The sequence below is a fragment of the Dipodomys spectabilis genome, unplaced genomic scaffold (genome assembly GCF_019054845.1).
Source record: "Dipodomys spectabilis isolate Male_0828 unplaced genomic scaffold, ASM1905484v1 ptg000235l, whole genome shotgun sequence".
Classification (NCBI taxonomy): Eukaryota; Metazoa; Chordata; class Mammalia; order Rodentia; family Heteromyidae; genus Dipodomys; species Dipodomys spectabilis.
Genome location: NW_024870912.1, coordinates 2,733,644 through 2,749,692, shown reverse-complemented (window position 1 = coordinate 2,749,692; position 16,049 = coordinate 2,733,644). Strand labels below are relative to the sequence as shown.

General features: G+C 41.2%; 1 protein-coding gene across 1 annotated transcript in view; it reads right to left on the bottom strand.

The window, feature by feature from the left end:
• Positions 1–5,952: 5,952 nt before the first annotated feature.
• Positions 5,953–16,049, bottom strand: part of Arhgap28 (Rho GTPase activating protein 28) — a 166,156-nt gene continuing 156,059 nt past the window's right edge. Inside the window, exons 15-18 of the mRNA XM_042699188.1 lie at positions 14,273–14,329; positions 12,615–12,739; positions 9,356–9,420; positions 5,953–6,628 (exon numbers count right to left, since the gene is read on the bottom strand). Of these exons, the coding sequence (XP_042555122.1) occupies positions 6,534–6,628; positions 9,356–9,420; positions 12,615–12,739; positions 14,273–14,329 (342 nt within the window). The 3' untranslated portion in view covers positions 5,953–6,533. The remainder of the gene's footprint in view (positions 6,629–9,355; positions 9,421–12,614; positions 12,740–14,272; positions 14,330–16,049) is intronic.

The following is a 16,049-nucleotide window of genomic DNA, read 5'->3' as shown; positions in this document are numbered from 1 at the left end:
TCTCTGTAGATTGCTCTCTTCCTGACTTTCTCTCCCTCCCTCCCTCTCTCTTGGCCTCCCTAAACTGCCAGCCTGCCAGATAAATGGCTGAGCTTAGCTTCAGGTAACCTCTCCCTTCTTCCAACTAAAGGTACTGGGTGGAATGAATTTTACTCCCACATTCTTCAACAAAAGGATTTGATATGCTAATATACGGACTAGCAAGCAAGTCCTGGAAAAAAGTGTTATTTGCGAAGCATTCCATATTTTTATACAGAGATTAGCATGGCCCCTGTGTAAGGAGACAGCTAACCTAATTTGCTTAAAAGTTTGTCTTAGTGACAAAAATATCTCTTGCCACTAAAAATTCAGGAAAATGTAGGCAGGCATTGACTTTGCATGCTTTAAGATCTTTGTGCACAATAATGTGTATGTAAACTCATTAAGAAACTCCCAAGATCATTGCATTGTTTTAAAGAGGAACTTGAGCCAGATTACTCTTCTGCTTGCTAAAAGGTCTTTAACTAGTATGCATAGAGCTTTTGCAGGTAAACAGCAGGCGGTGTGAAAATGCATACACACTGGGAGGTGCCACTGCCTAGCTGCCCTGGGCAGCAGATTCCCCCTCCAGGATACCATAGCATCTGCTAGGCCCAGCTGATGCGAAACTGCTCTCCCGTGGACAGCGAGATGGGGTTGGCCAGGAGCTGGCTGTTGGGGTTGTAGTGAAGTTGGAGATAGGGACACCATTGAAGAGGACCTGGTGAGGGGGCTGTGGCCACACCACCACCTTCCTCAGCTGCAGGTCTGCCCTGTACTGGCAAGAAGCTGAGCTCTACCATGGGAATGATTTCCATTACCTTTTAAATCCTATGCATCCCAGGGGCCAAAAAAGAAGGAAGTGGCTCTTTGATTTGATGGTCACTCAGTGTTCCTTGCCTGTGGGAAAAGCCCAGATTACCTGTCAGGCCCACACAACCCAGGGGTTGTGGGCAACTGATTTCCACCATACACATCATGCTGGAACAGTGCAAGGTTTCAGAGGCTCCTTAGCACCCATACTCTGGTAGGAGGATTTCTGAAGGATTTCTGTCTCCTTAGATCATTGCAGAGTTATAACCAGATAACATATCACAACCACCCTTGTGTTGTACTGTGCTGCACTTGGACTGCCTTAGCCAACTGATTTAGAATGAATGGAAATCCTCTGCTGCCATCTAGGGACAAATACTGGGAAAGCAGGATATGGTAATGATCACTGACAGCTGACAGTCTATAAAGGTTTAAAAGTGCATGATCTCGGGTTGGGAATGTGGCTTAGTGGTAGAGTGCTTGCCAGCATGCATGAACCCCTGGGTTTCATTCCTCAGTACTACATACACAGAAAAAGCTGGAAGTGGCCCTGTGGCTCAAGGTAGGGTGCTAACCTTGAGCAAAAAACTCAGGGATAGTGCCCAGGCCCTGAGTTCAAGTTCCACAACTAAAAAAGAAAAAAAAAAAAAGAAAAGCTTAAAAAAAGTGCATGATCTCGCCTGTAAAGTATAAAAGAAGTTGATCTCAAAGAATTCTACAGCAGCATTGTAGTTACAAGAGGCTGAGGGATAGAGAAGGGGTCAGTCTACTTGCATTGTTAGATGGGAGGAATATGGTAAGGTAATAATTCAATAGCTAGAATAGAGGAATTAGAATGTTCTCAAAGACATGATAAATGTTTAAAGGATGAATATGCTAAGTCCCTGACTTGATCATTACACAATGTACACGTGTTGCAGTCCATGAGTATGAATGCTGTACCTATGCATATGTAGCAGTTATACATCAATCAATAAAACAAGTTTCATAAAGTACAGAGTAGGTGAGGATAGGCCTGGATGTGTCCTTTACCACCAGCTGGAACTTCTGCCCCCAAATTTGCAAGGGATATGCAGAACCTCTCCAAGCGACTTCCAAGAAATCACTCATAAGGTAGGGTTGTTTTTGTTTTTTTCATTGTAGGTGAAATGAGTTTGGGCATAAAGCTGTAAAAATGTAGGTGGGAATGAGTTGAGTTTGGAACTTTTTTAAATGTGGCACTTTGCTAAACCAGATATAATTCCAGACTTTGATCTATTTGTTTTAAAAAGATTATTTAATATAAATACCCATAATCCTCAATCTCTTAAACAATCGGGTTGGCCCAGAGTAGGGAGATTACCTTTCAGTTGGAAAAGTCCAATCTGAGATGCTCCTGTCTATACTCATGGTTTGTGAGTTAAGTGAGTGGGAAATGCATCATTGAGCAATATGCAAGACTGCCTTTAGGTTACCTTTCTGGCTACATCCCCTGGTTAATGTGGTTAATTAGGAAGGCATTTTTTTTTTTTTTAAATTGAAATAATGGTAAATGGATCTGAGGATGGCATATGCATGTTTTAAAACTATGATATGTAAGATTTTTCTCCTGAAAGAGAAAGTCTTTCCCTTAACTTGGGTAGAGGGATATAGACCATATGGAGCATTTCCTAAGACTCATCCTCCAGTATCAATTGAAGAGGAAATACTGGGAATTTGAACTCAGGACCTGATGCTTGCTAGGCAAGTCCTCTCCCCTGAGTCACACCTCTACTTTCAGCTTTTGGATGGTTAATTGGAAATCCTGTCTACATGAAACACTACTCCAAACAAATTTGGTTAATAGTTGCTGGTTTAATATATCCTTTACCTCACTCCCTACCTGTCCTTGTCATGGCAGAAGTGCCTGCACAAGACCATCCTCAGACATTTCCAATTGCAAAAGTGCCTCTTACCAGCACTGCTATACACTCGGAACTGTTAGACACTGTGACAGTCTCTGTAGCTTTTCTCTAATTTTCTTTTTTGGTGCTTAATTGCCACAGCCATGTTCTGCTGAACAGTGAGGGCTGAGAGCAGAGTCCGTGTGAACTTTGAGATAGGAGTGAACACACAATATGGACATTTTCCAGTGAAACAATTCTGTCATCAAATCATACTTTTAGAAAAGTTCCTGAAAGAAAAAAAATGCTTTTTTAATTCGATGTGTGAATACAATTAACATGCTTGAAAGAAACCACTGTAATCCCATGTCAAAGTACTTTTTTTTTTTATTAAGTGACGTATCTGTGGGAAAGAGTTGAAAAATGCCCATTGGGGACTATCTCATCCCCTAGTCTGCCATCATTTCAGGCAAGCGTACATGCAGGGGGAAAGAAGAGTTGGAATATGCTTGCAAGGAAGAAGGGACATTTTAACCTCCTGATATTTTGCAGCCAAGTGAACTATGTGACCAGCCATTGAGAATCCCTGAAAGTAGAAATGAACATTAAAAACCCAAAGACATGGATCTCCACATGGTTCGAAACATGTGACAATCTCTAAGGGACACAGGTTCTGTCAGAGATGCCAACACACCTCTGGAGTATTTCTGGTATTCAAGCTTTTACTAAAACCATGTTACATCAGTAAATGTATATGATCAGATGTACCAGTGAAAGCTAACTGAAGCGATTTATTAAATACTTAGATTCAGGGACAGAATATTAAAGACTATTGCATTGTTTTCCCCAGAAAAGTAAGTGAGGTAGTTTATATTGTACATATACTGTAGAGAGTTGGCCTTCCAGGTTGTTCAAAGGCCACGGACTCCCAAACATCACTTTCCCAAGTAAGCTACTTCACTTCACAAGGAATCCACTGTTAAAAATGGAGGGAAAATGAGCCCATTCCAGGAACTGTTCTTAAGTTAATCTCCTGCAATTCCTTCTTGGAGGGCATAGTCTCCAAATTGTGTACCAAGAGCACTTGGGATGGGGGAGACAGTGAGGAGCCATTTACAAGCCAGGTATCTGGCCTTCTTTTGTTTGAAAATGTGTTAACCATTAGGTTGGTTTACTGAACTTTTATAAATAACCCTTGATAAGGGAAAATTTCTTTCAATACTTAGGTGACAGGCTCTGTGTGTGTGTGTGGGGGGGGGCAGTCCTGGGGCTTGAACTCAGGACTGGGTGCTGTCCCTGAGCTTTTTGGCCCAAGGCTAGCACTCTCCCATGAGCCCACAAGCCACAACTCTACTTCTGGCTTTTTGGTGGTTAATTGGAGATAAGAGTCTCATGGACTTCCCTGCCTGGGCTGACTTCAAAGTGTCATCCTTAGAATTCAGACTCCCCAAGTAGCTAGGATTACAAGTGTGAGCCATGGGGGCATTTTAGATTTAATTGTAGGGATTTGTTTATTCTTTAAGAATAAAATCTGCAAAAAGAACCTCTTTAACCACACAAGTAGTAGTGTATGTCTACTAACATTCTTTACTACCCTATTCATAAGCTTTAGTAAAGATTTAGAATAAAATTTCCATCCAATGATTTGACATTGATATCACCTTCCATATTACATAGTAATCTAAAAGTTGCCATGTCCTTCAATAAACTGAAAGGACTACTGTTACTGAATTAGCCAAATATTTGCCATCTAAAACCACACAAAACCAGAGAAGAAATTCAGAGTTACTGTACTTTATACCTGTCATCTGTTATTCACTTAATTTACACCATGGCAGGTTGGACTAGATCATAAAACCTTGGAATGAATGTACAGATTCTAATGCATTTGCAGTGAAAAGAAATGAAAACTAAACTAAAAAGAAGAAATTGATTTGTAAATTTTCTGTTTAAATATCACAGAATTGAACTATTTGAATGAGAAAAAGTACAAAAGATCAGCCCCCTCACATACATACATGAATACAAGGTAGCTATTAGAAGGATTTCTTCCGCATGAGGCCACAATGGTTGCCATTTTAGATGTGGGGATTTGGCAAGTATATAAGATGAAATGTTTAGTCCTTCTTAAATTGCAAGAATGACATAAGAATCTCACAGATTCTGGAAATTTCTTATGTAAACTCACATACCATCAGTATACTGAAAATTGATGAAAACAAAAACAAAAAAAAAACCCTACAGGTCAAAATTTCTAATGAGTTTTCAGGCAAAGGAAATTAAAATTCTCAAATGAATGACTCTTCGTATTTTCTATAAAAGTGTTGACAAGGCCAGAAACACAATGGTCTGCATAGTGACTATAAATAATGTTTTGTATAGACACCAAGGCATGCAGGAGCATGGGGTTATTTCTTCTAGTACTCTTAAAAGTATTACCACACTGATTTTGTGACTTACAAGACCTAGAAATGCTTTCTAAATCTGTAATTCCACTTTGAATTGCAAGGGAGACTCATGCAGGTCTTAGGTATATATATATTCTTGTGTATATTCTTGCATTTCTAAGGTTCAAATAACTCTATCAAACTCTAAATCTATCAGACTCTAAATCTAGGGACTCCCAGCTAAAGCATGTGCTTGGGATAAAGGAGTCAGAGGTCTACTCTGAGGGCTCACCAGGCAACCACTCTATCTGCTGTCTCAATATGACAGAGACCATGCAATGCCACACCATTCCTCAGCATACTTAAATGCTCTAACTTGGAAACAGAAGGACTGTGCTTGGCCATCTGAGGATCTAGGACATGACTGCAGGGTTTAAATGGTGACATGTATTCAGCTTACCGATGCTAATCCACAGTGCCTGGTTAGTCTATAATGACCGAATCAAAACAAAAATCTGCTTTTAGGACTGGTAAGACATAGTTTTTAGTAGCAGTCTTGGAAGAAAGCAGTTTTGTCTTTTTAGGTTGGTGTTGCAAAGTGCTTCTCTATAGTTATGAAATGTAAAATGGGGATCTAAAAAGGAAGTTCATTCCTGGCACCTCGAAGGATATGGAGCACCGTAAGTTGGTGGGAAAGTCAAGGTTCTTTGGCTGTTGACGGCTATGGAAGCCTCTTTGTCTTTGGACAAATAAGCTTCACAGCAGGGCCTGGTGCTCACAAGATGGTTCGCTATGAAGCCTCCATTTTCATTCACTGGACAGAGAAATATGCAACTGCTCCAGGATTCCAAAAGTAAACCCACGGAAATCCATACATAATAACACTTTTTATCAGACTGAAGTTCCTCCTCCAACACAAGCAATATTGTGTGAGTCATGTTAGAAACTGATTCCCTTTGGAGAGTAGATCTGGATTCTTTGTAGGACAGAAATTAAGGCTACTTCTGGCATTCTTGCTCAAATAAGGTGAAATGGGTATACAACAAAGTATAAAAAAGGTCTCTTCACGTCTTGTGTGTAGTGGCACAGGCTACAGCAGGAAGTGCTGCTGATCCCCAGCTGTAGGTCCAAGTTAATATCTGCTGCAAAGTCAAGGGAAGGCAAGTGGTGGTTCTGTATTCCACATGGGCCTTTCTTCTGGATGGACCACGCCTCCTTTCCTCTTCTAAGGAAAACCGATGAGAACATCTGGCTCCTAGTGTGGGCCAGCTACCTTCCATAGTTCTTGTTGACACAAGTGGAGACACCACCCTTCAGGAAGGCAAACCACAGAGAGGTCTACAGGAACAAACTGGTCAAGGCAGTGTTGTTTTCCCCCACCAACCAAGCCAGGATTTTTTTTTTTTTTTGGCATATAATACATGACAATAGCCATTCTGGGCTTTTTTTTTTTTCAAAGTCTTGGTTGGGGTTTAATCACCCATTCTGCATGAGGATTTACATGATACACGTCCAATATGTATGCATCAGGATCCAAACAATGCTGTCCTAAAATAAAGAGAAAAGCCAATAATGTTTTCAGGAGCATAACCTGTGTTTTCTTTCATGTGTGTATATTCTTGTATTTCTAAAGTTCAAAAATTTCCCTTTCCTATGTACACATGTTAAAAGTTTTCCTAGCAAAGCCTTCTCTCCTCTCTCTTCCCCTCTCCCTCCCTCTCTATCACCGCCCCTTCTCTCTCAGGACTGTAAAATAATCTCAATAAATCTCCTATGAAATTAATTTACTGTGGGTAAAATTGACATGCCAAGCAAAGGAATGCTGCTCCCTAGCTTCACTATATTAATTCAAAATATGTGTAAAGAATTTGTTTATACATGATATATATCAAAAACTATGATGATAATTTATATGCAAATATAGTCTACCATATTATTTTTTTGTGTCAGCATGGGGGCTCGAATTCAAGGCCTAGGCTCTTAGTTTTTCTTCTCAAGACTGGTGCTTTACACTTGGGCCACAGCTTCATTTCTAGCTTTTTGTTGGTTAATTGGAGATATGAATCTCACAGACTTTTCAGCTTGGCTTCACTTTGAACCAAGATCCTTGGATCTCAGCCACCTGAGTAGCACGTGTAAGCCATTAGCAACCAGCCCTTCAATGATTTTACAAATAATAACAACTAGGAATAGAGAAGAGTCAAATCAAGTGTCATTTGGGAACAGGCCATTTCTTGCTTTACCTCAAAATATGCTTTATTCTCAAGTTCTGCCCCTAGGTAGAAGAGTTATCAGGTGCCAGGCACTACTATAGGCTGGGGCTATAGCAATGGATCACTCAGCCTCAGACACTGGCCCTCAGGGTGTTTGCATAGCAAATAAATATGCACAATATAAAGTAAGTCAGAGGGTGGTAAGAATGTTAGAGAAGAGCAAAGCCAGGAAGGCACATGGAGAGAGTGAAGGAGCCAGGAAGCCTCCACTAAGGAAGTGATGCATCAACAAAGACATGGCAGAGGGGAGTGGGGAATGAGCCAGAAGTCTTGGGAGAAGCCAGAGCAAGTGTAAAGCTCTTATGCAGAGGTGGTGACTGCATGTAGCAGGAGTCCAGGGAGTGATCAGGATGCAAGTTGAGGAGGTGTGAGCAAGCAAGTGGATTTAAAGCAAGCAGACAGACAGAGGAATCTGTGTAAGCAAATCCAGTAGTTCACAAGAATTCACACCCCAAAATTCACACACACAATTCCAATGAGTTGTGTCCTCCACCTCCAATATCGAGAGGCAGAGAAGCTGAGAAGGAATAGGCAAGAAACTCTGAAGTGGGATACGAATCAGAAGCTTAGACTGTCCTTGAAACCAAGTGAAGAAAGTGGTGTTCAAAATCAAAAGATCAACTCAGGCAGCGGAGTGAGTTAATCAGTTCCAACAGAACCAGTGAGTTATTTCTGAGCACAAGAGTCTTCCAGGGACCTCGACAAGAGAGTGGGTCTGGTGAGGTGCTGAGGGGTGGGCTGGTCTGGGAGGGCTCAAGAGAACCATTTCGGGAAGAGCTAGGAGTGCAGACCCCTGAGGTGTGCTGCTAACAGAAAGAGGGAGGGGACTTGAAGGTGGCTCAAGCAAGTTTTGTACAGGAGAGAGAGCTAAGAATCATTTATGAGAATGGAAGAGCTGCAGTTGGGGGAAAAAACTGTAGGTGCTGGAGGGAGTGGAATAGAGCAAGAATTGCCCTGATTGTGCACAAGACGGCTCCCAGGGCAGCAGAGAAGAACCACTGGCTACAGTGGGTGCACTGTGGAGCTTGGAGGGTATGGACAAAGGTGCAAGTAGAAGGGATTTTCTTTTCCTCCATCACAGCAGGGAAAGGGAAAGTTGCTGGTGTTGATGTTACTGTTGATGGTGGTGGTGGTGGTGGTGGTGTGTGTGTGTGTGTGTGTGTGTGTTAGTACTGGGGCTTGAACTCAGGGCCTAGGTGCTGTCCCTTAACTTTTTCCTTCAAGGCTAGCATTCTACTACTTGATGTCTACATAGTTTTTTGTTTTGTTTTGTTTTCCACTGGTCATGGGGCTGAACTCTGGGCCTGGGCACTGTCCCTCAGCTCTTCAGCTCAAGGTGAGCACTCTACCACTAGAGCCACAGCGCCACTTCCAGCTTTTTCTGCTTATGTGGTGCTGAAGAATCAAACCCAGGGCCTCATGCATGTGAGGCAAGCACTCTACCACTGAGCCACCTTCCCAGCCTGCATTCTACTACTTGAATCACAGCTCCACTTCCACCTATTTGTTGGTTAATTGAAGATAAGAGTCTATGAGCTTTCCTGCCCAATCTTGCTTTGAACCATGAACTTCAGATCTTTGCCTCCTGAGTATCTAGAATTACAGGTGTAAGACATTGGCACCTGGCTGAGAATAATGATTTGGAGTTGTGAGCTAAAACAGAGAAGTTAAACAAAAAGTAAATGTGTGTGTTTGTGTATGTGTGTGTGTGTGTGTGTTCAGAAAATTCCCAATTGTGCTCTTTGTTTTACACAAATCTCCATAAAGACTTTAACATCCCAAATCTACTGTTTATACACACTACAGCATTCTCATTGAAATTGTGAGACTATTGAGCCAAATCATATAACCACTCTTACATGAGATTTAACAAGTAGAGGAATGTACTGATTTTGACCTTTTATCTAAGAAATTTGCAAATGAACCTTAACAATAATATCTATATATTTCATTTAGAGTAATCAAGAGTATTTGAAAGTCAAAATTATTAGAGAATGCTTACCTATATTTCCTCCAACTTCATATAACCTTTGGTTCTGCATTTTAATACATTCAGATGAACTATGACTGAAATAAAATGAGAAGGCAATAGGCTTTAATCCTTTATCAAGAGCTCAGCTAAATTTGCATATTAGGCAATAGAGCAGCAAACCAATCACTGTGCATTGATGAACTACATTCCATGCGATCGTTTAAAAAATTTGATTATTGTTAGTATAAGGGTCATGAGATCATTTTATGACTGAATTTATCATATAAAATGGTTTTTGTTGTTGTTTGTTTGATGGACATGACCCTGAAGTCCAGAGATGTTCATGCAATTCTAAATCAGGGTACTTGGGAGCCAATAATAGCTGAGACACACCTGGTGCTAGACACACTTGTGACCCTATCAGGCAGGAAACCTGTATGTACAACACTGCCTTGTCATCAGCCACAATTCTCTCCAAAAGAAATCATTTCATTTCTGTATTTCCCAAATAGTGAATGGTATTCTCTCTGCAGCCAATGCCACAATTGTGAGTTTGCTTGGTGCTTTGTGTACCATCAAAATGCTTTCTTTGCAAGTCTGTATCCTATAAGAAGAAAGTCAGAGAAAGTAATTGTCCCATTCAGTTTTTTTTTTCCATCCCAGACTCAAGTGCTGGTGAAAATGCTCTGAAAGGCACATACTGATCCCTATCCAAACCCAGGAATGGCTTTAAGCCTTGTTACCTCAGATTGTCCTGGTCTCTATGCTGAGAGAAAGAAAATGCTTGCCCTCTTTTTGTTTAGCTAGCTTTTTACCTGAGATGACTATAGATTTGCATGTAGTAGTGAGAAATAATACCTACATTGCAGGGTCTTTCAAAGTTGTTTCATAGGATTTGGGCCTTTCTATAGTCACTACTTCTCATTTTTTAGAAACATTTTCTTCTATAAAAGAACTGAGAGTACAGAATCTTCTGGAATGCAAGAAAGAACCTAGGAAGTATCTGATACCCAAATTCCTAGAATGTATTTCAAGTATTTGTATGACTGCTTATGGCCTACTCTACATTATTTTAGATGCCGGAGTCAGCAGCAGAGGAGAGGTCAAGTTCAGATTCCCGTTGACCTGTCTACTCTTCTTTTCTAGCAAAGGCCTATATATGTGTGTGTGTGTGTGTGCATGTATATGTGTGTGGGTAATAAAAGTGCCAGGCACAATGATAAAACTTGATGGATTTTCAAAGTGAACACACCATGTGATCAGCCCCTGCATCCAGAGCTCCTTGGGAGCCACCAACATGTCGTCTTGATCATTATGCCTTCTACCCCCACCAGAAAACCACCATCCTGATTTCTGACATCATAGAATATTTTCACTGATTATCTTTTTGTTCAAATAACTGTATTTTCACAACTGGTTCTAAGACTTATGAAAGATTCTTGGCACTCTTTATCCAGTTTTCACCAAGGGCAACATGATGCAAAACTACAGTATCACGTTACAATCAGAATACTGACACTGATAAAACTCCACGTATTCAACTTTCACAATTTTACTGTTATGCATAGCTGAAGGATTGAGTCCTGCCTTATTCTCCAAGGTCAAGCAAAGCACCAGGTGTGTGCTCTTGTGCTTGTCTATAGGCAAGTCATTCTGACCTTGGGCCCCAGGAGACAATATCCCCCACACCCAGTTTCCACTGTGGGCCTGGCCAAGGACATTGCCCTTGACATTGCCCAAGGAGACCATAGCCCATTTTTTTATTCTCTCCTTCCTCGTTAAGCCCTATATAAGCCCACCCCAAAATCCAGTCCCTTGCACAACCTCCAAAGCTGCAGGAAGGTCTGCGCCCCTCACTGTTCCTCAATAAACTGTCCTCGCCTGTTGATGATAGAGTCTGGCCTACTCCTTTTCCGTTCTCCATTTTCCCAACACACAGAGGTCCCATGGTTTCCCTTATTTGCAATAACTAGTATAAGTTTAGGACAAGCAGAAAAGGTCAAAAGCTCTGTACATAAGACCATATAAGATGATGGTAAGTGAAATGAACCCCAAGATAGGGACACAACTTGTTTTTTCTTTCTTGCTATTGTTTTTAACATATCTAAAATGTACTATGTGATTTTTTTTTTGTTTCTCTTGTTCTTCCCCCACGGTATAACCCGTTTTTACGGTATTTGACGCAGGTGCCCTGCATCTTTTATACATACGTTTTTCTAATTCGGAGAGGGGAAGGGAAATAACAAAATGCTCATACAAATGCTGATACAAGGATACAGGTTGACCTATTGTAACAATGACATGTACAAGACACTAAGTTGAAAACAAACTTTACAACTTGGGTGGGGGGGCAGGGAGGAGTTGTGGAGGGAAGGGATGGTAGGGGAAAAACAAAGGAGGATGTAACAATGCTCAATAACAAATGTACTCATTACCTTACTCATGTAACTGTAACCTCTCTGTACACTATCTTTACAGTAAAAAAAAAAAAAAATTAAAAAAACCACAAAAAAGAAAACCGTGTGTGTGTGTGTGTGTGTGTGTGTGTGTGTACTAAGTTCAATGCAATGTTATAAGGACCTCTTTACCCACCACCACAGTCCAGTCCAACACCATGGCTCCAACACCTCCGTCCCACACCCTTTCCCCTCTTACACCCCTCCCCTGCCAGACTCCCTTCTTTTCCCAGGCCTATCTCCTCCCTGTGTCAACTTTACTGTCACTTGAAAAAAAGCCATACCAATGGAACCACATACAATATCTACACTTCTACAATGGGCACTTTTTGCTCAACAAGACTACTCCCTTTTAAATGTAATTGGAATTGTTTTTAAGGAGATCCATGACTTTTACTAGAAGCCATCCAACAGATAAATTTTAATGAGTGTTTCTCAGTATTTGAAAGCCTACAGGCATATGGTTATCCTTGAGTAAGCATTCCTAGAAAAAAATTATTATGATCGATGCTCTTTTATGGTAACTTAGAGCAGATATGGAAGAACAGATCTGATCCTGAGAATTATTAGCAGCTATGGTGTCCTCAGGGAGCCGTAAATTAACTTGCCCAGCTTCTCATTGTATTAACAGGGAAACCTCACTGAGTAAATGAAGCTACCCAACAAACAATCCCATTTATGGAAATCCATTTACAAAGCAGCCTTTGTTGCTCACAAACCTAACACCAAACTACTTTTAGCACGTGTAATTCCCAAAGTTCTCAAAAGGCCACAGCTGGAGGTCCCTGGGAAGTGACTGGCACATAGAGTGACCCTCATTTCCATTGGCTCACCTGTTCTCATACTGAAATTTCGCCAGTATGTCTTTGGCTTTGGTTTGACTGTTGAGTTGAATGGCCATGGAAACCTTGGACAGAAGTGGAGCGTGGACTCGTATGACCCCTTCTGGCACGTCCGACTGCCAACGAGGAAAAATTCACAACACTGTCAAACTAGGATGAATAGCAATTAGGGGCTGCACTTGAGAGATACGACAGTCAGGGGTGCGTGGGATTAGGAAAAGGTATACATGACACATTCAGTGGAGCTGGGCGATCTTCCTTACCTTCCTTTTTACAAGTAGACCTCTCTGTACAGCCTTAAACTCATGACAGGAGTAAAATGAGCCTGTCAAAAATCCAATGTCTTTGCCAATGTCTTCATTGAACAGTGACCCAAATAAGCCTACTTTAAGCAGGATTCTGTCCCTAATTATTTTGAGAAGAGCAACTCTTTAGAAATTTTAGGGATCAAGTGGAAAATAGGACTTGGCTAACCAAGAATCTTCCCTTTGCTAGTGGCCTTGAATGGTCAGGCCAAGTCAGCTTCCACACAAGCACTTGAAATCTGCCCTTCAGAGTGTGTTGTTACACCACACAGCTCAACACCAGGAGCTGCTTGCTTTCCTAACCCATCGCCAGCATGGGGACATCTGAGCTTACAGCTAAATGGGCTAGTCAGACTGGTGCTGTCTCCTACACAAATTTCTCTCATTAGAATAGAAAATTCTCTTTGTTTCAAAATCTTGACTCACTGAAGCTACTTGTTTTTTTAAGTACTGAGGTTTTGACTCAGGGGATCACACTTACTAGGCAGGCAGTCTACCTCTGATTCATGCCTCCAGCCTTTTTTTAATGCACTATTTTTGGAGATAAAGTGTCACTTCTTTTCTCGAGCCTATACCTAGACTGATCTGCTGGACTCAGGCTTCCTAGAATAGCTCGGATGACAGGTGTGCATCATCATGCCCAGCTTCTGTGGAGATGGAGTCTCGTGGACTTTCTGCTCAAGCTAGGCTGGAACTGCAATCCTCCCCATCCCAGCCTCTCGTGTAGCTAGGATGAGCAGTGAGCAGCACTATATTCAGCTAGGGCTTAAGAAGAGGTCTTGAGAACTCAGGCTGGCCTCAGATTGTGATCCTCCAGTTCTTAGCCACTCAAGTAGCTAGGATTACAAAGCATGGCCCACTGATCCCTGGCAAAATATTTTTAAAAAAATAGGGCCAGTTTTTATGGTCTGTCCTAATACTTTTCCAAGAATGAAGGCAGTGTTCTGGGAAGTGGATGTTAAGGGATCTGGGTTGGGGAGAAGACAAAGTCCCTTGCTGACTGCAGCCAGAACTGACTCCTGAAACACTCTTCTGATGAGCTCACATCCCTCCCTCCTAGCTTCCTAGAAACATCTGAAAGATAAATTCCAAGTCTAATGCTACCAGTCTGATGATCACAACAATCCCATCTCCCTTATCACTTCCAAGGTATTCATAAGTGTGTAATGGACACCTACTCACAGACTGGGAATCGTGAGTTCAGTAACTGTATCATGCTTTATGTTCCACACTGCAAACACCAAGCCTGAAGACTAGATTATGTCCACAATTACACAGGAATATGATGGGCGGGGGAGTTAATAGTATGTGAACGGGGGAAGGGGGATCTTTTTGTCCTCTCACCATTCTTCGTGAAGAGGGTGATTTCTGCAGTACCTTTGAGGTCTTGGGGCTTGTAACCTAAAGAAAACACATATAGTCTTTAAAATAAATATAGAGAAGGCAAGTACTAGCTGTGTTTTTAGAAGCATGATCTAGTATAGTGTGTGTTGTGTGTGCACCAATCCTGGGGCTTGAACTCAGGGTCTGGGCACTGTCCCTAAGCCTTTTTGCTCAAAGTTAGCATTCTACCCCTTGAGCCACAGCTCCACTCCTGGCTTTTTGTGCTTAATTAGAAATAGGAGTGTTATAGATTCTTCTGCTCAGGCTGGCTTTGAACTGCAGACCTCAGATCTCAGCCTCCTGAGTAGCTACGATTACAGCTACCACACCCAGCTCCCCCCACTCCCCCTCCCCAGTACCACTTGCTCTCTTCTTTTCTCTCTCGGTCCTTCTCTCTCTCTCTGACTCTGTCTCTCTCTCTGCAGTACTGGGGTTTGAACTCATGGTCTTGTGTTTTGGTAGGCAGGCACTTTATCACTTGAGATAAGCCTTCAGCCCTTTATATTTCTGTCCTTGAAACCTAACCTTCCCAGTCTCAGCCCCTTGAGTAGTTAGGTTTACCTGACAATCTGGTAAAATCTTTATGGAGACATTTTAGCAATATTTATGAAAATACAAGATACACTCACCCCATCACCCCACATCTATATACTCATGGTTCAAGTGTCTTTGTGAGAAATGACATATAAACAAAGTTTACTTATGAGTGAAAATCATTCATCACAATAGCAAAAGACTAGACACCATCTTACTGCTCAACAACCTGGGTGGCATAGATAAATTACTGGACATCTGGAGAAAATTATGCAAAAACAGCAAAGAAGCAGGATCTGTGGACTGAGTGCTGTATGAATAAGTTGTTATACTATTCAGGTAATAACCAGAAAAAAGTCTGTATATGTTCAGTATCTGTGCAATATTTTCCCCAAGATATTTTCCACAGTCTATAGAGGTTAGAACTTATGAATCCAGAGGCTCAACTGTGTTCATAGTTGCACATGTGTGCACATTCATGCCTTCATTGCTTACATTAGTCATCAGCAATACAGGAAGTCAGGCATGTTTTATAAAGTTTCATAAAGTCTTTCCAACCCTTTAAATTTATAATTTGTTACAAATTGTATTCTTAAATGATTATATAACTTATATTGTTAAAGTATTATCTTCTACCATTTTTTACCTCAAACTGGTAAACTCATTTCATTGCAGCCCTGCTCACAATAGCCAAGCTATGGAACCACACAGTTGCCCCATAATTGATGAGTAGATCAAGAAAATGTGGTAACTAGATACACAATAGAGTATTATTAAACCATGAAGAAGAATACAATTATGTCATCTATAGGAAAATAAATGGGTCAATAAAACATCATATTAGGTGAAGTAAGCTAGGTTCAGAAGCACAAAGGTCATAGGTTCTACCTCATATGTGGCTGTTAGTCCTAAAATAAACATATAGGATTATATGTGTGTGTATCTATGATCAGTCTGATTAAAGTGTGATATACAGGTATGAGATTCCATAATGAAACCTCTTTGAGCAATTAACACACAGCTTAACAAAACATTAGGAAGTTGAAATATGTCTGGGCTGGTATGGGGGTTCTAGTGTGAGGTGATGGATGAACGCAGAGAGCGGATATAATCATTAAGGTGGATGGTTACTGTAGCACTATTCATCATAGCCAAGTGTCAACTGAAAGAGAAAGAAGAGTGGAGAATGATGGGGGTGGGGATC